The sequence below is a fragment of the Plectropomus leopardus genome, chromosome 19 (assembly GCF_008729295.1).
Source record: "Plectropomus leopardus isolate mb chromosome 19, YSFRI_Pleo_2.0, whole genome shotgun sequence".
NCBI lineage: Eukaryota > Metazoa > Chordata > Actinopteri > Perciformes > Serranidae > Plectropomus > Plectropomus leopardus.
Window position 1 is genome coordinate 1,349,134 of NC_056481.1, and position 22,005 is coordinate 1,371,138.

Here is a 22,005-nt window from a genome sequence, read left to right on the forward strand (position 1 = left end):
CAGGTGATTTATCTTCGCGGGTGCTTTTTTCTCCAAAGAGGCAACACTTTGAGACGTTTAAGCTCCTTCCAGTGTTTTTAACTATAATGCTCTAATCTTTCAGCTGGAGAGAGGCAGTCGTCTGCTGAAAAACGTTTAAAGTTTCCCGTGACGTTTGTGAGCATGTGCTTATGTTGTGTGTGTGTGTGTGTGTGTGTTTGCATGTGCTTATATTGTGTGTGTGTGTGTGTGTGTGTGTGTGTGTGTGTGTGTGTGACGGACGGGTATCAGCATGGATTAGTGAGTAAAGGTAAGCGTGTGTCTCTCCCTGTCTAGGCGGATTTCCATCCCTCTCCTCCTCACTCCGGTCACACACACCGACCTCGTTTGAACCGCCGTCGCCGTCTCTTCTCATCCTCCTCCAAAACACCCGCTGCTGTCTCATGGCGCCATAACCCTGGAGTGTGTTTGTGTATGATTGGTTGTTTTAGTTTGTTTTTTTTTTAAATTCGGACCATCTTGGGATGCCATTACTCCCTCAAGAGGCAGAGCGATTCGATAGGGTGTCTCTCGTCTACTGGTAAGATAATTCCCCCTCTGCTCCTCCTCCCTTCCCTCTTTTCTTTATTCCTTTTATTTTTTTAAACTTGTTTTCTTCACTGTGTTTTTTGTTTTTGTGCCTCGTCCTCGATCTCTGCCGCGGTGGTTGATGTGGGTCACAGACTTGAGAGGTGAATTAGGTTTACAGCCTGTTTACCGGCAGATGCCTCAGAGTTTAAGTCCACATGCTCGGCCGCAGTTCTGGGTCACGCCTGTAAGAGCCGTTTTAAAGGAAGTTGACAACATTTTTGACAATAAGAACACAAATGAATCAAGTTCAGATTCAGCACAGTTTCATTTCCCAGACTTTTCCTCGACTTAATTTCAGAGGGACATTTTGTTCTTTTTGCGGAGCGATCTGACAACTGGAGCTACTGCGTTTTTTTTTTTTTTTTTTGCAGATTCATATATTGCCTTCAACGTGAGCTGGATGTGGCAATCTGCAGGTAAAATTTGTGTTTTTCCAAAATTTAAGGGAGAAATAGCCATGTATTAAGATGACTTTAAGACATTTTTTTAAAAAGAGTGAGGTGAAAAAATTTATAAATTGTACAATTATAATAAATGCGCAATTGTTTTGCTTAATTTCATGTGAAAGTCATATTGCAACTGCCAACTGCCTTACATGGATTGACAAATAAATCATAAAAATATATAAAATTTAATGAAATTATTTACTTGCAAAATTACGAAAATTTGATAAAAAATGTGTTCCTTCACATCAGTTAAAGCCCCTGTGCAGCTCTGAATGCAGGTTTTGTCTTTTTTTATAAACACAGTGTGACTTAGGGACGGCTCTTTATTTACCAGAGGAGGGGCGTGGCTGGGGAGTGACTTTTTTCCCTCCCCAAAGCTACAAATATGAGTGAGTTGATATGCGTTATAAGACTTTAAAAAGTGACCCTTTGATGTTTGAAAATTAAAAGTCGAAGACAAAATCCTGGTGTTTTAAAAAAAAGCCTGTTTTTCACTCTTGACATTCATGCTGGTTTATATTTGCCCAGATTTTAAATGAGATGTAAAATAAAGTGATTTTGTTGAAATATCAGATTTTTCAGCTCAGATTTGGTTCTGTGCTCTTTCTGAAGGAAGCGTTTGTCAATCATGATGTGTCCAATGACCATGGGAAATTTGGAAATCCAACAATTTCAGTTTTTACTGTTTCTGGCTGTGATTATTTTTGTATTTATGGTGATGCCATGCCATCAAAACTTGCAGGTTCAAATGTTTTCCTTATGAATTTGCAAAATTTTTTTAAAAAGTAAAGGAAAAATTACACCCCCCCCCAAAAAAAAATCACCCCATTGCCATTATTTAAAAGCATAAATCGCCAAATATATATAGAAATAAAAAATCGGCAACAATTTTCAAAGAAAAAAAATTTCCTCAAAATTTAAGAAAAAAAAATCACCAAAATTTTAAATAAGACATGTAGGAAGTGATTTTTTTCTGATGGAGGCATTTGTTGTATATGATGTGTCCAAGGATGGTCAGAAACAGTGTAATTTTGTCAATTTTGAAAGAAAACAGCGTAAAACTGGTTGTAAAATAAATACAAAATGCAGCCATTTCATAAATAATGAACAGTCCCTTATGAAAATCCTTATTATTCGCATAATCTAAGATTAAGTAAAAATGTTCATTTGGTAACCTTTATGACTGTGACGACCTGGTTATGACTCCTGACTGACTGATTGATCTTTCCTCATGTGATCACTCAGTGATCCCGTTTGAACCGAGCTGCGGCGGCCTCTGTCGACCTCGCGGCTTCCTGTGATAATCTGTCAGCACGCGGATCCATCTGCATCACTCATCTCTATGAAAACATCTGCTGCGCTTTACCGCAGGGAGGCTGGTCTTTTTATTTCCCCTCTTGTTTTTGGGGCGACTTGTTTTCTGTCTGACTCTTGAGCATACGGAGAGGGAGAGCAGACAGACAGGAGGACGTTAAATATGCAAACACTCTCCAAAGGGCACGTCATGATTCCTTAACAGAAATGTATTTTATTATACATATTTATTTATTATACTATTGGATAGATTTTGCTGCCAGCTTGGGGAAAGTGCATTTTCATGTTGTTTTTTTTTTCCCTTAAAAAAAAAAAAAATTTTACTCCTGACTTAAAATGTTATCTTGTGTCTGGACCCTGAGTTCAAGACACACAAAAATTTCAGTCCAGTTACCAGAAGAAAATGTTTCCGCAAAACACAAAAAAAATTATTTTTTTTATTTGTTTCATATCAGCATTTCTACAGTGACGTAGTGATGTAAAATTATTGTTGGACTAAAAACACTTGCATGAGAAAAAAAAAAAAGCATAACCAGTTCTGAGCTGAAACGTGATGATTCAACAAGATCACTTTACTTTACGACTCATTTAACATTGGCAAAAATAAACATCAAAGGGTTTTCAAACTATAACAGCTCTTTGATGGTGGAGGGAGGGTCATAAAAGTCACTCAGGGAGGTGCAAGGAAAAATATTTGTAGCATTGGGGAGGGAAAAAAAAGTCACACCCCAGCCACGCCCTCCTTCAGTAAATAAAGAGCAGTCCCTAAGTTATATTTTATTTATAAAGAAAGACAAAACCTGCATTTAGAGCTGGGGGCTTTAACTGATGTGATGGGTCACATTTTTACAAATATATATTTTCATTTAATTTGATTTATTTTTTATATTAATATAATTATATATATATATCAATCAACCTCTCCTGACTGCAGGACTTCAACTTCAGTCAAACTTCTGTGCTATTAATCATTTTAACTCAGAAATTAAAAACTTTTGAGTCGGCCTACTTAACTACTAGCTGCCAACAGCCTGCCAACATTCCCAGTTAGAGAAAGGCTGAAAATAAGCTCATGTGCTTGTGGCCCCGGGCCCCCAAAACATTACATCTGCCCCTGGTAATAATAATGAGAGCTCAGTGCGAGCGGCCGGATGAGACACGGAGCAATGCGTCCTGCTGTTTCTAAATAATTCATCCAAAGTCTGATTAAAGCTGAAACTAACAGAGTCGTCTGTAGAAGTCTAAAGAAGTCACTTTCCACCTCTGCAGATGTGTCTGTTTCAGCGCTGTGGCTGTCAAACACTCAGCTGTTCTACAGTCAAAGTCTTTCACTGGATTTGGTTCTCTGCAGCACTATTCTTATTACCATTGGCTGTTTGTGTTGTCTGTCAAAACGTGGCTGGAATGCGCTCTATCGACACTCTATCAACAACGTCTCATATTTCAATCGATGAAAAGTTATTTCGTGATTGATATTGTTATCATTTATCGCCCAGCCCTATGTTCAAGACCAACAAACAACAAAAGTGGCTGTTTTTGCGAGGCAGTGCCGTGTTTTCCAGCAGTGTTTTAGCCACCAAAAGTGGATGCTTTTTTGACTGTTTCCACACAGAGAAGAGCAAAAATAAGGTGGGTGGGTCCTATCGAAATAGGAATAAAATCCTGGATGTGAGCTAAAAAAAAGTGTTCTTTTATAACTTTTTGAATGAGATGGACAAACAGGACCTGATCAGAATGGGTTGAACCCGGGTCGCGTCCCGGATACCGGGAACTGATCAGACTCATTACGACTGGTTCACCTGACCAGTGTGGACTCCAGAGCTTCCAGCTCTTACCTGTATAAACTCATCAGAGTCCCTCCTGAGTTTTGGCTTGTTGGTTTAAACATGAATAACCCGACAGCAGCAGCAGCTCTCTTAGCCCCACAAACAGATGACAACAGCCGACAACGTGCAACTGCTCCCCGCTGGGACAAGAGGGAGCGATTAAACCGATCACTTAATGCCTGATAATCTGCATTACCTGCCGCAAGTGATTAACATCACACGCAGGCCGGCTGCCAGGAGGAACACGCACAGTAATGCCACCGCAGAGACGGCTGGTCACTAACTATGACCAGTTTCTGTCTCTTTGTCCTCATATCTACACTGAGGAAGAAGAAGATGACGACCAAGAACAAGAGGAGAAGGAAGAAAGGTGCTCCTCCTGACAGCTTTTTTTTTCTTTTAAAGATCAAGTTGTTTAATGAAACCAATCAGATCTGACTGTTCATAGTACTGAAAGCTGGAGCTGCAACAACATTCACAAATAAATATATGTTATTTGTGTGGTTGATGTTAAGATTAGGTTTAGGCACAAAAACAGCTCGGTTATGGTGCAGAAAAGATCACATTTCAGCTTAAAATACATGATTTTGGTGGCAAAATCCCTGCTGGAAACACACTTGACAGGTTTCCTTTAACCCTCAAATTGCGTAAATTGAAATTGCAAATATAAAATGCGCCTAATGACAACACATCAACTTTGAAAAAACTCCTATTTATCACAGAAAAGTTTTTACACTCACATGAGTTTGTATTTCACTCGATTGTCAGTAGGAACTGGCTCCCTCATGATGCAGCAGGAGCTACAAGAGCTGTTTTGCATCACATAACTCACAGAAAGTTTTGAATCCGCAATTCCTCTATGAAATCGTGGACTACATCTCCCAGAAATCCCTTATTTATTATATCTCCCACGTATGAAGCTTCATGGCTCCATAACACGCCTACGTGGCCTTGGATTGGAAATAATGACAGATAGGTGGCTGCAATAGAAATAAAGCTGCTAATGTTTCGAACATCTATCGCCATGGTTACTGGGATGTTATCGCCAGAGGAGAAGTCACATGACATCACTCAGTGGAAACACAGTCAGCTCGATGTTGAATTTTATCCACTTTTCCAAATATGTCTTAAGTTTTACACAGATCTGTAATTGAAACCCGCCAAATTATTGCAACATGCACTTACTGACACACATCTGCAGAGGTGGAAAAAGTACTAGACTATTGTACACAAGTACAAGTACTGTTACTTTAGAAATTTTACTCAGTATTACTTGTGTAATAGGAGGCTACTTTTAACAGATTTAGTACTACTTAAGTATAAGTAAAATTACCAGTTTAATTAGCAGTACACAAAATTAGCAAACAAAATGTAAAAAGTTCAGGAAAATTACCTGAAAATGGGAAAGAACAAAACAAGCAAAAAAGTTGATTAAACAGATAATTCTGTAAAATACTTATATAATAATGCTAATTATTAATATAGTTTTTGAACATGTCCCTCACTCTTTTGTTAAACAAATTTTCTAAATCTACTAATTTCCTGCAATTTGCACAAAACAAGCAAACAAAAAGGAATCATAAGTTGCTCATTGCTCTTTTCCAATGATTTCCCCAATTTGCATAAGATTTGAGAGTTTAGATTCTTATGAAGCCACCATATTTTAAGAAATGAAACCAATTCGCTCAGGTTTCAAAGGGTTAATTGACTCTGTCGATCAGTGCAACATTAAAGCCATGACATCCTAGTGGAAGGCCCAGCGACAGAAATACATAATCAAGGTTTGCTTAGAAGAGAAGGTCACTTTTGGAGATTTTAACAGGATCCAAAATGATGTTGAAACTCAGAGAGAAAGTCATGTTTCTACTCTGCGAAGCCGTGAGCTTTTGGGTGTTTTGGCTTTACATTTTAAATGAACACACTCCCTGGTGTTATATATTCTGGTAATATATTTGGTAGTTGGCTGTATGTTAAGATGGATAATGTTATTATTTCAAAATAAGCCTCTCCAGAGAGATCAGACTAACCTCCGCTTCACCTTCGGATCTCTATTCATCCACTTCTCTGTACATTATCCCTTACATAACACTCAGTATATGTATCTCTGTCCTGATAGCAGCGCCGCCGCCAAACAGCTCGCTTTATCAGAGCGCTCAAACAGTCCCGAACGCAGCTCCATTTCACCGGATTTACCACTTTTTACTTCTCATCCACAGACGGAAATACTTATATGGCTGGAAGTACAAGGTGCTTTTCAGGTTCGACATGAAAGTACAGTAAAGACGGGTCAGCCAGAGACGCCTACATCAAGGATTTGACCATTTATAGCAAACGGTTTTACCGTTAGATCTGGCACAAAGAGTCTGAGCAGCAGCGAAGGAATCAGCTGCAGATGTATGAGCATGAAATCTGTCACGGCTCAGCAGAGAGGCAGGTCTGAACCCAGATGCACGACTCAGACACAGACAGGATGAGTGGAAGTTTACTCCACAAATCAGGTTTGGTTTGTTGCCTGGTTTTGACTTGGGGAGTCAAAACCAGGCAGGCAGACAAGTCTAAAAGGGGTCAGACCAAGAGGCGGAGGTCCGGCGGGGAGGCAGAACAGATGGCCGGAGAGCTAAAGCGGAAACACAGAAAACAAACCGGCAAACGGTGAATGGGTCAGTTTACAGTTTACAGTGTGCTACACGGCTGTGACACCTCAGACAGACGCCTGTTTGAGACCAAAAACTACAAAACTGAGATGGACAGCAGTTTTGGTGCCACTGTCCAGCAGGGACAACGGCACCAGAACCAGGTATTTTACACCAAAACTTCTAACTTGTCTACTTTCATAAAGTTTATTTTTACTAAACAACATCAGTCCTAATCATAAATATCAAATATTTATTAATTTTGAGAATTTTTACCTTTCAAATGCCAGGATTTTGTCATGATGTCACCATGTTTTTAGATTTATTTTTTTTTAAAGTAGAATATTTTAAATTATCACAGCCTGGGATATGTCAATGTTCAGCAGCAACATTGTTTTTTTTTACATTATTATTTTTTGTGCATTGTGAGATACTATGCGTCAGATTTAAATTTAACTCTTAAGGCCGACTGTAATATGCCACACACTCATACCTCTGCACACAAAATCAAGCAAAATCAAGCTATAAAATATTATATATTAATATTATTAACTACTTTCACTGCTTAATTTTTCAACTAACATCAGTCCCAATCATAAATATAAAGCATTCATTAATTTTCAGAATTGTGACCCTTTAAATGCCAGGTTCTTGTCATGATGCCACTATGTTTTTGGATGAAAAAAAAAGAATTATTTTAAATATATTATCTGAAAAGGAGATCATTTTCATGATTATCACGGCCTGGGATAAATCTCTGATTCGCAGTAATATTGATTTTTATACATTATCATTTTTGGCAGTGCTTTTTTTGGAGATTGGATTGGCCTTAGGAATTGTTGACAAAGACTCTCATGTCTGCTCTTTTTTCCTGCCATCTACTTGCTCACCTGATGTCCCACATGTCCTCACTTCCTCATTAAGCCTTGCAGTGTATAAACACTCCTACATTTCCATTCACTCTCTGCCATATCCTCTAATGTTCTTGCTACTTAGTGTCGCAGCTTGCTTTTTGGACTCCTGCCTCTTTGTCTGACCCCTAATTGGATCAGTTTTCCCTTTCTTTCTAACCTCTCTCATGTTGACCGCTGCCTGTTTCCGCCTGCAAGTAAAACTGAACTTTACCTGCCAGGTCTCTTAGGCATGATTGTGGCTTCAGATCTGACTGTCCACTCAGCTGACATCCATCTCTCTCAAAAAAGCTGCTGCTGCTGCTGGGGGGGAAATGCAGCACTTTAGAAATGTCTCCAGAATCGCTCTCCTCCCAGTGATCCCAATCACAACAATCAACAAAAATTCAGCCAATCCCTGTCAATTCTGCACAATCTTTCTGTATGTATGATCAGTTTTCTTTGTGTTGCACCTCTAAAACCTCACAAAATTGGTTTGATTTCTTTCAAAAACACGAAAACAACATAAGCAACTTCACTACAAATGTCACGTAAACTGCAAAAAGTTATTAAAAGGTGACAAAAAAGGCCTGAAATCTATCAGGGATGTATTAATGAATATTATTTTAAACCTATAAATCTATTTTATAACTGCCTTAATTATTATTATTTAAAATTAAAACACATTTAAAAAAATAAAATAAAGTACTATCTTGTAGTACTAGTATACAGTACTTTCTTGATGTTTATTTTGTTTGTTTTCTGCTTCACCTTTTTAAAAAAATTAAATCTACAGGTAACTTTCTTACAAATTTTTTTGTTTGTTTTTGGGCCATTTCTTGTAAAGTTGCTTGACACTCTTTTATGTTTTTGAAAGAAATTGAGCCAACCTGCTCAGGTCTCAAAAGGTTAACTAAAGTGAAGCCTAGACTTTGCACAAAAAAAACCCACAAAAAAACTCTTGTACCGGCCCTGTGAAGTCAGTTTGCCCATGACAAAATCTCTCTCTCTCTCTCACACACACACACAGACACACACACAGACACACACACACACACACAGACAGACAGACACACAGACACGCTCTGCTGTGACGGTGCGCTGAGCCTCGGGACAGGACCAGCAGACAGCAGCATCATGTTAACCTCGTCTGAGGAATCTCTGCAGCTTTAATCTGAACCTTCTCACCCACAAATCTCTCTGCACGCCGTCTTTGTGACACCACAGAGGCTGTCGAGGATTTAATGACTGCATTGTCATGTTCTTTTGATTATTTTTATTAGTTTTGGCTTCCTGACATCCAGGTCACCGCACGGTTCAACCGCTGCTCAGAGGCGACGGATTTTATTGGTTCGGATGCTGCTGGGTGGAGGAGGGTGAGACGGAGGGAGAGAGAGTGAGGGAGGGGGAGGAAATAACAAAATCCTGTGATGATTTGATTATTTTGTGCAGCGGAGTGCGGAGGAGAGGGAGGAGAGGCTTTGCATGAGGCAGAATGTTGATATGTTTTTGAGTCTGTTGTGTTTTTGCTCGTTGCCAGGACGATCATGGGCCCTCACGGCATCAACCGAGCCGTACAGAGGCTGGAGTTCTGCGACTGCAAGAAGGGACTCGGTGAGCATCTCCCTCCTGACCTCTCTGACCTCTGGATCATTGTTTATGTGGCCTCACTTATCTCTGAACTGCAGCTCAGCGTGCTGGAACATGATGTACCACACAGCACGTGTGCATACAACAGGCAGCGGCAATAAAGGTATTAATTTGTTTCCAAATTAACCCGAGCTCCTCTCTGCACAGGTGTGAAGATAATCGGAGGTTACCGAGAGCTGACAGGAGAAGAGTTTGGCATCTACATCAAGCGGGTGATAGCCGGCGGGTTGGCAGCTCTGGACGGTAGGTTATTTTTTTGGTATTTTGATATTTGGGAAAGTTATTGTTATTATTTTGATCCTCCCTCTGCAGATCTGACTGTGACTCTCTGTTCCAGGGCGGCTTAAGTCAGGTGACCTGATTCTGGATGTCAATAACATCAGTCTGATCGGGGTGACCAATGAGAGGTGAGTTCGGCGTGTGCTGTGTCTGCAGTTTATCACTGAGTGTGTGTGTGTGCGTGTGTGTTTGCAGAGGTATTTTTAGCTGCAGGAATGACGGCGTCTCTCGGTCCGACTCTGCGGCTCACGCTGAACTATCTCAACAACAGTCAGATGGATCGCCGCCACATTTGGTTCAGACATTCATGACACCCAGAGGATGAATCTTTGGGGTGTTTACACGGTGACAGTTCTCGCATGAAAAGTTAAACATTTGCTGCAGTTTGGCTTTTTTCTTCACACGACAACGGCGCTTTGTGGGCCTGTAAACCAAAATAATTTGAAACCGGGTTCCAGCGTGTGATCTTTTAAAAACGCCACCCCTGGCAACGTTCCTGTGAGAACGATGACGCCACAGCCGCATTTTGCACATGGGCGTGGTGTTCTTCCATTGTGTGTCTTTACAGTGTTACATAGCATACTACTGGCCTGGCGTGCAAGCTACAGCGTTTTCAGTTATTTTTGCAGATCTGTGTACACGAGGATCGTTTTCACAATATCATCATATGAACGTGCATTTTTTTTTTCAAACACAGACTTTTCTGTTTTTAGTAGGGTCGTTCCTGTCTAAACTTGGCCTTGGTTTATAATTCTCTGACTTTTCCTCGAGTTTTGGTTTGTTGATACTTGCAGGCGTAGGCGCTATTTATGAGGGGGCACTGGGTTTTATGTCCCCCCGAATCCTGAACCTCTGGCCAAGACCTGGGCGTTCTGCAGTGGCCATCAGAGCCCATTAAATCCTAAATTGTTCTATTAACATTAATGTAGGAACAACAAGGACACATTTAGCTGCTACATATCTGCAACCTGCACAGGTAGGCCTATTAAGTAATTAAAAATGACTTAAAATTAATGAGTAGCCAAGCGCCCCACTGATGAAGGATGCAAAGGTTTCTTACAAGTTTCTGTGTGATCCCAACATGTTATTTATCTTTATCTAATGAAACTTTCTGCTTTTTAAAAACAATATTTTTGTTAAAAAAAATCTGAACCCAAGTCGGCATCCACCATCCCACCTCTCCATAACAAAATCAGCTCATACACTACATCACGTCAGAAACACATAACATTCATATTCACGGTTTGCAGAAATGTACAATGCCATGATTTTCTTATAAAAACTGGACTAAAACTCTGTATTTCCGATATGTTTATCTGCAAATTAAGTGAAAATGTCTCTGTCCTGTGTCCTTACAGAGCGGTGGAGATCATGAGGTCAGCCTCGCTCTCTAACCACATGTCCCTGCTGATCGCCAGAGATGATGAATCCAGGTGAGACAAAAATAAAAGCTCACTGTGATGGTCCCTCACCTCAGGATGCTTTAAATTTTAAAAATATCGCTTAAATTTTGCACAACCTTGTAATGGAAACCCACCTAATGAGGAGTAATATTTTCTGAACATCTTCAAGGTTAAAAGTGAATGTTTGCAGGATTTTCTTTGCTTTTGCTCCCCTCAAACACACCTGGTTCATATTCAGGTGTGTGTTAAATAGGCTGATTGAATTTTAGAAAGCCTCCTACAAAAGAATTTCTCGAAAAATCAAAGAGTGCGTGTGGAATAAGAGACAGAGTTTGTAAAGTGTTCATGAAAATGTTCTCCAAGGAATCATTTTGTATTCCCAAAGTGTTTAGATCCGTCCTCGGAGTAAACTCGGAGGTGAATGTGTGCGGCTGACAGACAGCCTTCCTGCTGTTCACCAGCAGGAGGTAAACTGACCTGGCACTCTGCTGTCCCCTGTGCTTTTCCACGTCAGCCTGCCTCGTCCAGACAAATGGACAGTGACACAATAGGGACACTCTGCTGTCTGTCCACGGGGTCTCAGCTGAAGAGGAGAGCTCCAGCTGATCAGAGATGGAAAGCTGCACAGTGATCAGCAGAAATAGGCTCTGTTTCCTGTTGCACTTTTTGCAGGATGTCAGACTGCAGCGTTTTCTATGATTAAGCATCATCACTTATCATTATCATTATTATTATTTATTGTTATTAGTATTTTTATAATTTTTGTGTTGTTTTTAAATTGACATGACCAATTTTACTAGTGCTTCTCAACCATTAATTTTAGGACACACTACTTTCTACAAAGACACTAAATGCTGGCACTGATCAAATCAAAACCTGCATGTTGATACTATTAATATTACACACACTTGTATCTCTGCGCACAAAATCAAGCCATAAAAATATTATACATTAGTATTATTTTCTACTTTCATTGGTTAATTTTTTAACTACCATCACCTAATCAGAAATATCAAATATTCATTATTTTTTTAAGAATTTCTAAATTTTAAATGCCAAGTTTTAGTCATGATGCCACTATGTTTTTAAGGGAAAAAAGAAAAACAATAATAAATAATTTTCAATATACTGCATGCTAAGTAGATTTTTTGTTTTTGATTATCACAGTCTGGGATATGTCAGTGATCAGCAGCTACATTGACTGTGACAGGTCACCTAGTGGAAATAGCATGTATTTCCTCCATATGCCAAATATGGTCAAAATGACCTCATCAGGTGGAAAATAGTCAAAATGACAAATTCAGAGTCAAAGCCAGAATGACACCCAGAAATAATACAAGTCCTGTTTTTCTGCTCTGATGGCTGTGGGATCAAAAATGTCAGTTTGAATGGGTTTCAATGGAGCATTTTTTGACCTGAACAGTCTGAATGTAACTATTTAGTTTCCACAGTGTATTTTAGACTTATTGTAGGAGCTGAGCTGCAAATTCACTGATTACACTCAAATACACAATCTGGACTACATTTAGGACATATGCATGAGCACAGCCACAATGATCCAAAAATTAAGAATAAAAAGTGCGTAAATGCACCTAAAGGTTAATTTACAATTGTTTAAATTATATAAAAGTTATAATTTGGATACTGTGTTCTACAACATTACAGCCCTGTTCAAATAAATAAAACTGAGAACTTTTTAAAATGTCTGTAAAGCAGTTTGGTTAACCAGGAAACAGCGACTCTGGCTCCGTCCAAAGGTAAAAAAAAAATCTCAGCATTGCACGTTTCTGCAAAGCATAAATACATAACGTTTGCTCATCAGAGTTTCTAAAGTGACGCAGTATCTGAGCTTTTCATCAGGAGGTGGAGGTTCAGGTTCAACACCATCAATTAGTTTTATTGTGCAGGTGTTTTGTCTCAACCTGTGGCTGTTTTAACAGCAGGAATAGCGTGCAAAGAACACGTCTTTTAGCCCAAATCTGATCATTTCCCAGTGGTGCAAGTTATTAATGACGGGCCCCAGCGCAGGCTATTATGAAGGGCTCATGGGCTTCTTATTTACGAAGTACACACGCACACACTTACGACATGCACACACAATTAGACGTCTATATACGGTACCAACCACACGTTGGGTTTTACAGTGGGAATGTGTCATCAATTGTATTGTATTTGCAGAGTCCAGAGGTTACAGAGAAAGTGATCAGAAGCATGGATCGTGCTGCGACAACACAAAAGTGACAACAAAAGAGCAGAGCAGCTGAACATTTCACTGTTTGCTGAAATGACTGCAGACTTTTTCAGGCATTTTTAGTACAACAACTGAGCTCCTCCACATAAAGGCAAGAGACGATAGTAAACAAAGAGAGACGAGAGATGCAATACTCATCAACAAACAACACCATGTCCCAAAAACTGGCCAGCTACATGGGCACGCACACAGTTTACCACAAAAGCTCACACACACACACACACATAATGAAACAGCTGCTCGGCAGCGACCTGAGGGCTTACTTCTGTCTTTGAAGAATATTAAAAAGTATTTCAGCACAAAACAACACTGTTTTATAAGCTGTCTGTAGGGCTCATTTACTGACGCTGAATATAGAGTGACGCTCCTCAAAGAAGCTGTAAAAGACGCTTTTTAGCTGATTTCAAGCTGAAATTCAGAACATAACCAGCTGACGAACAGGTTAAGTTTGATATAAAAGCTACAACGGTGAAGAGAGCCACCTTAATATTAGGGCTGGGCGATATGGAAAAAAAGTCTTAATGCAATAATTTTTTTCATATCAGTCAATCTCGATATATATCATGATATAAACACCATTTCTGTCAAGCTTGAAGGTTCCCTTTGACTCCTAAGTGAGATATGAAGATACCATAATCAATGATGCACGATAATGATTATTTCAACCAATACCGATAAACCCATAATTTCCAGCTTCTCACGGCCGAAAAAATACCGATAACCGAGGGTGAGAGTGGAGTGGAGACACCAAGGAGAAAGAGAGCCAGCGGACATTTGGAAACATAGTGGGAACACCAGCGGAGAGAATGAGAGCAGAGTGGACACCGGCAGAGACACCTGCGGACAACGAGAGCTGAGTGGATATTCGGAGACACTGACGGAGACACCAATAGAGAGAATGGCGGAGCATGAGAGCAGAGCGGAGATTCAGAGACACTGGTGCAAAAGGACAGCAGAACGGGACATTCTGAGACACCTGGCGGAGACACCGGCGAAGACACCAGCGGACAATAAGAGCAGAGCAGACATGGCTGGAATACTTTCTTTGGACTACCTCTAGTATGTCCATCGAGGAAAAGTTCGCGATTGATGTCGTTGTCCTTTTATCACCCAGCCGACTTCTTAATAAAGAAAACCACCATTTAGACTGAACATACCTACCTGAGACAGGAAGCTGGCTCTGTGGTACACACCCCAGCATATCAACAAACAGCTACAGCAGCACACGCACGGTTTACCCGAAAAAGTACACACACACACACACACACACACACACACACACACACAGTGAAACAGGTGCTCAGCAGCCACCTTTATCCCAAAAGATAACAACATTTTGAAAAGGCCAAAACTCCCTCTGAAAAGTAACTTGTACTCACTCATTTGACCGCCTCTGTCTCTGACTGTTTGGACCTGCAGCCGCAAATACGTAAATAAAACAGTTAGCTGATGCTAGAAAAAGCTAGCATCGGCTAGGCTATTAGCTAGCTAATTAGCTAGCTAATATAATAGCAGTACCTAAAAGTAAAACACATTAATTTATTAGCAGCCTACAGCTTATCCCGCATAATACAAATATGACTTATCTTAAAGTTTACATCAAACAAAACAGGCAAAAGTTAGGATTATTCAGACTGTAGTTACATAGCTAACGTTAGCTTACCTGCTACGTGTGTTGACAGACTGAGGGCAGCGCGAGCGGCTCCTCCGAGCTCGCGACTGTTTATGAAGAAATAATTATAAATCTAATTTAGGAAGATTTACTAGCCTCTCTTCATCTTTCTTTGCGCTCCTGTCTTTTCTGTTCTGTTTTATTTGTCCTGACAGCTCGCTCGGTTTCCCTCTGTGTCCTCAGCTTGTCCATGTTGATAGATTTTTGCGCCTCGCGCCGCCGCAGTCTTACCGTCGTGTCACGTGATCAAATGGAGACTTACGATTGGCCGACGTGCAGTCGTTACCCAGCATTCATCATTGGATCTGTATGTGACTCAAATACCAAAAATAACAATAATAATAATCATTTGATTGAAAAGTTTTTAAAGTTTCTCGATATATTTTTAATAAATGCAGAATAAGCTCATACATTTGCATAGTTTTATCGGAAATTACTGTACTCACAGAACCATGACAAAGGTGTATTTTGTATATTTAAGGGTAAAAAAAATTTGAATTTTAACAGCTTTATCAAATTGAGGATGCTTGTGTTAAATGTCAATAGGGTTTTATTATGATTTCTCATGACTTTTTAATTTGATGTTTGTTTTTCCCTAACTATAACAAAGTGGGTTTTTTGTGCGTAAATCTGTCTGCACGTTAACCACAGTGGTGTCCTATGAATTAATGACTTAACTTCAAACAAAAAATTAAAACATTATAAACAAAAAGTACACAAAAAGGAGTAGACAAGTAAAACTTAAATATCCCTACCCCTTTTCACTTTTTAAACTATATATTATTTCAATAAATTACTAAATTTAAATAAAGTTTCAACATATCTATTTTTTGCAAAAATGCCCAATGCCAACATTTATCATAATTTCATATGTTCGTTAACATTTGTTTAATGCACTGGTTCCTGCACTGGGGGTCCCAAAAGCCTCATGGGGTCACGAGGCCTTGTTTTTAAAGAATATAGAGCCTGTATCTCAACATTTCATCCATTTAAAACTAAATTAAAATGTTATTTAACCCTTTTAAGAAGAGAATGGGCAACTCTAAACAAAGGTTTCAATCAAATGAATATTTTGTTATTTTTGGTATTTGAGTCACATACAGATCCAATGATGAATGCTGGGTAACGACTGCACGTCGGCCAATCGTAAGTCTCCATTTGATCACGTGACACGACGGTAAGACTGCGGCGGCACGAGGCGCAAAAATCTGTCAACATGGACAAGCTGAGGACACAGAGGGAAACCGAGCGAGCTGTCAGGACAAAAATAAAACAGAACAGAAAAGACAGGAGCGCAAAGAAAGATGAAGAGAGGCTAGTAAATCTTCCTAAATTAGATTATTTCGTCACAAACAGTCGCGAGCTCACGGAGGAGCTGCTCGCGCTGCCCTCAGTCTGTCAACACACGTAGCAGGTAAGCTAACGTTAGCAGCAAGCTACGTAACTACAGTCTGAATAATCCTAACTTTTGCCTGTTTTGTTTGACGTAAATTTTAAGATAAGTTATATTTGTATTATGCGGGTTAAGCTGTAGGCTGCTAATAAATTAATGTGTTTACTTTTATGTACTGTTATTATTTTAGCTAGCTAATAGCCTAGCCGATGCTATCTGTTTCTAGCATCAGCTAACTGTTTTATTTACGTATTTGCGGCTGCAGGTCCAAACAGTCAGAGGCAGAGGCGGTCAAATGAGTGAGTACAAGTGTCGTTTCAGAGGGATTTTGGGTAAGCGACTCTAAAAGAAACGACCCCCAAATTAGCAAGAAATTAGTAAAAGGTTACAAAAAATATTCCTGGAAATTTACAAAAAAAAGAAAGAAAGAAAGGACAAGAAAAGCAAAAGTGAAAACAAACAAAGAAATGGCTTCAGAAAAAAATGCTTAAAAATAATAATGATTCTGAAACAAGCTTTAGCGACATTTTCAATGTACTATACTATAAGAAAATTCAAGCTGTCTTTACGACATGCTATACTTTGACGTTTTTTGACAAACTATACTATGACATTTACAACATATTTTCAGCATGCTGTACTATATTACTATGATGTTTTTCGACATACTATACCATGACATTTTCAGCCAATTTTCAGGCTTGTTTTCAGGTTTTAGAAAATCTGGCCTGTGACAGGAGGCATATCTCAGGTTATTTCATGTTTGGTTTGTTTGGAGAAGAAAAAATAGGAAGTGAAGGTGATTTCAGGTGCGACCTGCTGAAGAAGTTAAAAGGAAGCGGCCGTGTTGTTGTGACCGCAGAGGAAAGGTCGTCCCAGAGAGAGTCCTTTCATTTTCATCCCTGTTATTATGAAACCAAAGCATCAGAGTCTGTGTGTGTGTGTGTGTGTGTGTGTGTGTGTGTGTGTGTGAGATAAAGCAGCTTTGTGTCGACACGTCAGGTATTCACCTCGAAGCTCAGCCTCGATTGTTGCAGCGATTTGTTTCACACTTGAAGCAAATTATGATTATTGTGTGCAGCTGCTCCCGGCGGTACAGCGGGTCACTTTGAGGACGCTGTGATGAAATCATGCCGAGGGGATTTGGCCCCGGCGTCCTCACAGGTTTGGTGCATGAAAACAGAAAAATTAGGCTGGAGTCTGAACTTGTTGGGGGAGTTTTGTGAGGACATTTTGGAGGTTTGTGTCAATTTTAAGCTGTTGTCTAGAAATGAAAAGTCTGAGTTGATGAATTCCTCTGAGATGAACACAGTTTACAGTCTTTTAAAGTGTTTTCTTTTTTATATAATATAATAGAATAATAATATATTTATATTATATAAAGTATTGTTTTGACACTTAAAATTAAGAAGTTAAGTTTCCTCTCACTGCTGTTGCCTTGTACCACAAAGGTCAGCTGGGTATCACAGTGTCTGCGACTCCTGACCTCTGACCTCTGAGTGTATCAATGACCGCACACATCCTGTTTAAGAGGCATTAACAGCCAATCGGATCACACCCAGACCAGACGGTGATGCTGTAAAACTCAGGTTTTCTCTGCGTCCATGTGAGGGAGACAAACACTCACAGATCTGTCTGCTCTCCTCAAAGTGTCCACTTTTCAAATAAAAAACTGCATTCACAGTCTGAGTACAGTAGAAGTGAACAAATATCCAAAATAAAAGGGTTTCACGTTTGTTGGTGAGGGAAAAAAGGAAACATGGAAAGACAGATAAATGCAATATTTCATGTTTTTCATTTTGAAAGCAAATAGCAGCCAACAGATAATCTGTATGTTTGGTGTCTTTGATTTGGCTGGATTACTCTTGATGTATGTTTATATTAAAAGTACTACTTTATTAAAAATATTACAGGTCAAACACATGAAGATCTTAACACTCCAAAACAGACATTTCTTCTAAACAAGTACTTTTACTGCAAAAACATGTTCACCTTTTAATGGAGTATTTTTTCATCGTACTGGTAATGTTTGAGTAACGCACTTTTGTGTGTGTGTGTGTGTGTGTGTGTGTGTGTTTGGTGTCCTTCAGGAGGGAGTTTGCTGAGCTGATGGAAAAGTACGGCTCCAATAATATCAGCGCTTCAGGACGAATTTCTCCGACTCAGCTCTCCACAGGTGAAACACCCACAGATACAGAAACGTTCAGACTCAGACTCACTAACACGAAACAGCAGCTCTCTGAAGAAGTGTCTTTACATAATTGTCCTCAGAAAAATATCCTCACATTGCAAAAATTCCCTCCCTTTCCAAGAATGCCTTTAGCCGTCTTTGCAAACATATCTGAATTTTCTAGAGATGTCTTCACCTTGCAATATCCTCGCTTTCCAAAAATGTCTTTTGCCGACTCTGCAAAAAATGTTAGAATTTTCCAAAGATATACAGATTTTCTTAAAATATTCTCACCCCGCAAAAATGTCCTCACTTTTTAAATACATTTAATACATTCTCACTTTGCAAAAATATCCCTATTCTAAAAAAAAAAAAAATGCCCTGATATTCTAAAAGTCCTCATGTAGCAAAAATGGTTTAACTTTACATAAATTTTCTAATTCTGCAAAAATGCACTGACTTTGCGAAAATGTCCCGACATTCAAAAAATTTATCATTATGCCAAAATATCCTCAATTTGAAAAACTTAAAACCTTATTTATTTAATTTTTTGTTAAATGCCCCCACTTTTAAAAAGTTTACTAATTTTCCAAAAATTTCCCAATTCTGCAACAATTTGGTGATTTGGGAAAAATGTCCTCACTTTCCAAAAATGTCCCCATTTTGTAGAAATAACCTTAATTTGCAAAAAAATGAGCTGTTGAATTTTATTAACCAGTTTTGCAAAAATATCCTTATTCTGCAATAATTTCATGACTTGTCCTTAATGTCCTTCATTTACGTAAATGTCCCCATCTTGCAGAAGCGTCCTAACTTTGCAAAAAAATTCCCAACTTATAAAAAGATTAACCGTTTTGCATATATATCCGTCGTATGCATATATATTGTCTTCATTTTAAATGTTGAAATTTTCCAAAAATGTCCTGATTTTTTTTAAAAAAGCCCCAAATTTGCAAAATGTCCTCACTTTCCAAAAATGAGTCTGCTTTGCAGAAATTTCTTCATCTTTTTGGACTTACAAGATTTTCTGAAATCTTCCTCAGACGCTCACACCACTTAATTCTGTGATTTGAGTTTCATATCGATTATAAATCTTTAGATAAAATTAAAGTGATCTGATTGGTTCTGTGTTGTGATTTTTCTCTACCTCCACCTCGCTCTTTGTCCCATCATCCATCACTCTCCACCTCCTCCCTCCGTCTCCCTCCCACTCTCTTTCTATTTCCCTCTCCTCTTTCTTCTTCTTTTCTCTCCCACCTCTTCCTGCTCACCTCTCCCTTTTTCTTCTTCTTCTTCTCTCGTCTCTGTTCAGGGAAGCTGACAGACACGGCCTCCTCCTCCTCCTCCTCCAGATCGGAGAGCCCCCAGCTCCTCAGTCCTAAAGAGGGGGTCACCGCCTACACCCACGCCTCCCCGTACCCTGCCAACCCCGCCTACACCGTGCACACGCCCACGCACGCCTTCAGGTAGGAATCACAACATTTCAACCTTTATCGAAAGAACTCGTCTGTTCTTATGGATCCTCAAACACGGCCTGCTCTGCTCAGTCAATCCGAAAAGTTTGGATAAAGTAGAGTTATGGAGTCAGAAAGGTCCCAACAGAAGAAGACAAATGTTTTGCAGAGTTTGATCAAAGACAATTTAACAAATACAAAATCATCTAAAAAATAAAATAAAATAAAATATCAAGACAACTGATTGACTGGTTGAGATTGTTTTTAATTATATTTGAATGATTGCCTTACGGTCTGACAGGCTTGTTAAAAAGGAGGCGTGTCTCTACTGCAGTCCACTTTAGATGATGAGGAAACTGTGTTGGAAATGTTAAACTATCTTACCAGAGGCTCAAAGTTATCATATTTTGAGAAAAATTATCATGAGAACGAATAGTTTAAAATTATAACTTTAGTAAACAAGTGTTTAAACGACTTTTTGACACATCTACAAATCTACCCGCTGCCTCAGAGAGGAGCTGTTTCTCAGGGGGGATGTTTGTGAAAAAGTCATTTCAGCTTTTTTTTGTGGTAGCCTACTACTATAAAATCAAATTACATGACAGCCAACTTTTGATAATGTGCATTAAAATATTTAAGGGCATGGCGACGAACATGACCTGAATGTGACAAGTCGTCTCACACGGGTCAGGTGTCATCATGGCCAGATGTAGGATGAGTTAAAATGAGACGTGTAAACTAAACTAAGTGCTTGTTGTAAGTGTCACAGTGGTCGAATTATCATACATTAAGGCATTTTTGGAATTACTGATTGTACATTGTACAAAGGGCAAAATTATTGTACAAATACGATTATTATGGTACCTCTGGCGACACTGTGTAGAAATAAGTGTGTGCATTTGGGCGGAGTCAGACGACAGTAATCACAGACGTAGACGTCCAAGAAAAGATCTGAACAGGTAAACACGTGACACTTTCTTGTCAACTTTTGACATTGTAGGCTAAAAAAGCAAGATAAATTGTTTCAATTTATTAAAAAACAACGTTTTTCATCCCTTAAAAACAGAACGAGAAGCTAAACTGCAAACGAGGTGAGGTCATCCAGCAGCAGCAGAAAGTAAATAAAGAGCCCCTCTGTGAAGGTGTTATTTTGTCTTTTTTGGTAGGCGGTTATATAAACTGTTAAATTGTATTTCTGCAGCACTGGAACAACAGCACGGGCTAAAAATAGTGAAAAGCATCTTCAGCAGTATCACAGAGAAGTGTGGGAAGACCAGAGAGAGAGAGAGAGAGAGAGAGGAGGAAGAGGAGGAGGAGGAGGAGGAGGAGGGTTACAGATTATGTCACAGAGGGATTGAATGTGAGCGGCAGCGTGGCTTTCTGGCTTTTAATCATGCTTAGTGTCGTCCTCTCTGTGTCTCTCCCCAGTGACAGTGTCATTCAGTTGATATGCGTCTCCAAGGGAACAGGCCTGGGGCTCGTCATCAAGGGTGGGGCCAACCGCACAGAGGGACCAATGGTGTTCATTCAGGAAATAGTGCCTGGAGGAGACTGCCAGAAGGTCAGCGTCCTCACGAAAGGCTCTAACGTGGACAAAAGCATTAAAGTCATTCGGATTGTGTGTTGCATAACCTTAACTTATTACAAAATTCACCATTTTATTCAGTAAAAAAAAATACAGAATAAACACCCTGAAACTGAAACTTTAAAATCCAATGAAATAAAGAGAATTGCAAAGAGAAACATTAAACAACATTAAAAAAGCACAAAAAAAAAATCAGTTATGCAAAATTCTGAAAATTTCAGTTCAGCTTAGTTTATTCACAGAGTTGATAAAAATATAGATACAAACATGATTTTAAGTCAAATGTGTGAGATGGGACACCCTGATAAGCTAGTCATGACACACAAAGTTTAAAAATATAAATTTCATGTAACCTAAAAGTATAGTATCACTAATACAATACATGTAGACCAATAGCACAGGGAAAATGGAATAAATTACCTGGAGTATG

General features: G+C 39.3%; 1 protein-coding gene across 1 annotated transcript in view; it reads left to right on the top strand.

Annotated features, from left to right (window-relative positions):
* Positions 1-503: 503 nt before the first annotated feature.
* Positions 504-22,005, top strand: part of stxbp4 (syntaxin binding protein 4) — a 54,635-nt gene continuing 33,133 nt past the window's right edge. Inside the window, exons 1-8 of the mRNA XM_042508466.1 lie at positions 504-559; positions 9,259-9,332; positions 9,516-9,611; positions 9,706-9,775; positions 11,006-11,080; positions 18,457-18,542; positions 19,849-20,002; positions 21,419-21,551. Coding sequence (XP_042364400.1) covers positions 504-559; positions 9,259-9,332; positions 9,516-9,611; positions 9,706-9,775; positions 11,006-11,080; positions 18,457-18,542; positions 19,849-20,002; positions 21,419-21,551 — 744 coding nt within the window. The remainder of the gene's footprint in view (positions 560-9,258; positions 9,333-9,515; positions 9,612-9,705; positions 9,776-11,005; positions 11,081-18,456; positions 18,543-19,848; positions 20,003-21,418; positions 21,552-22,005) is intronic.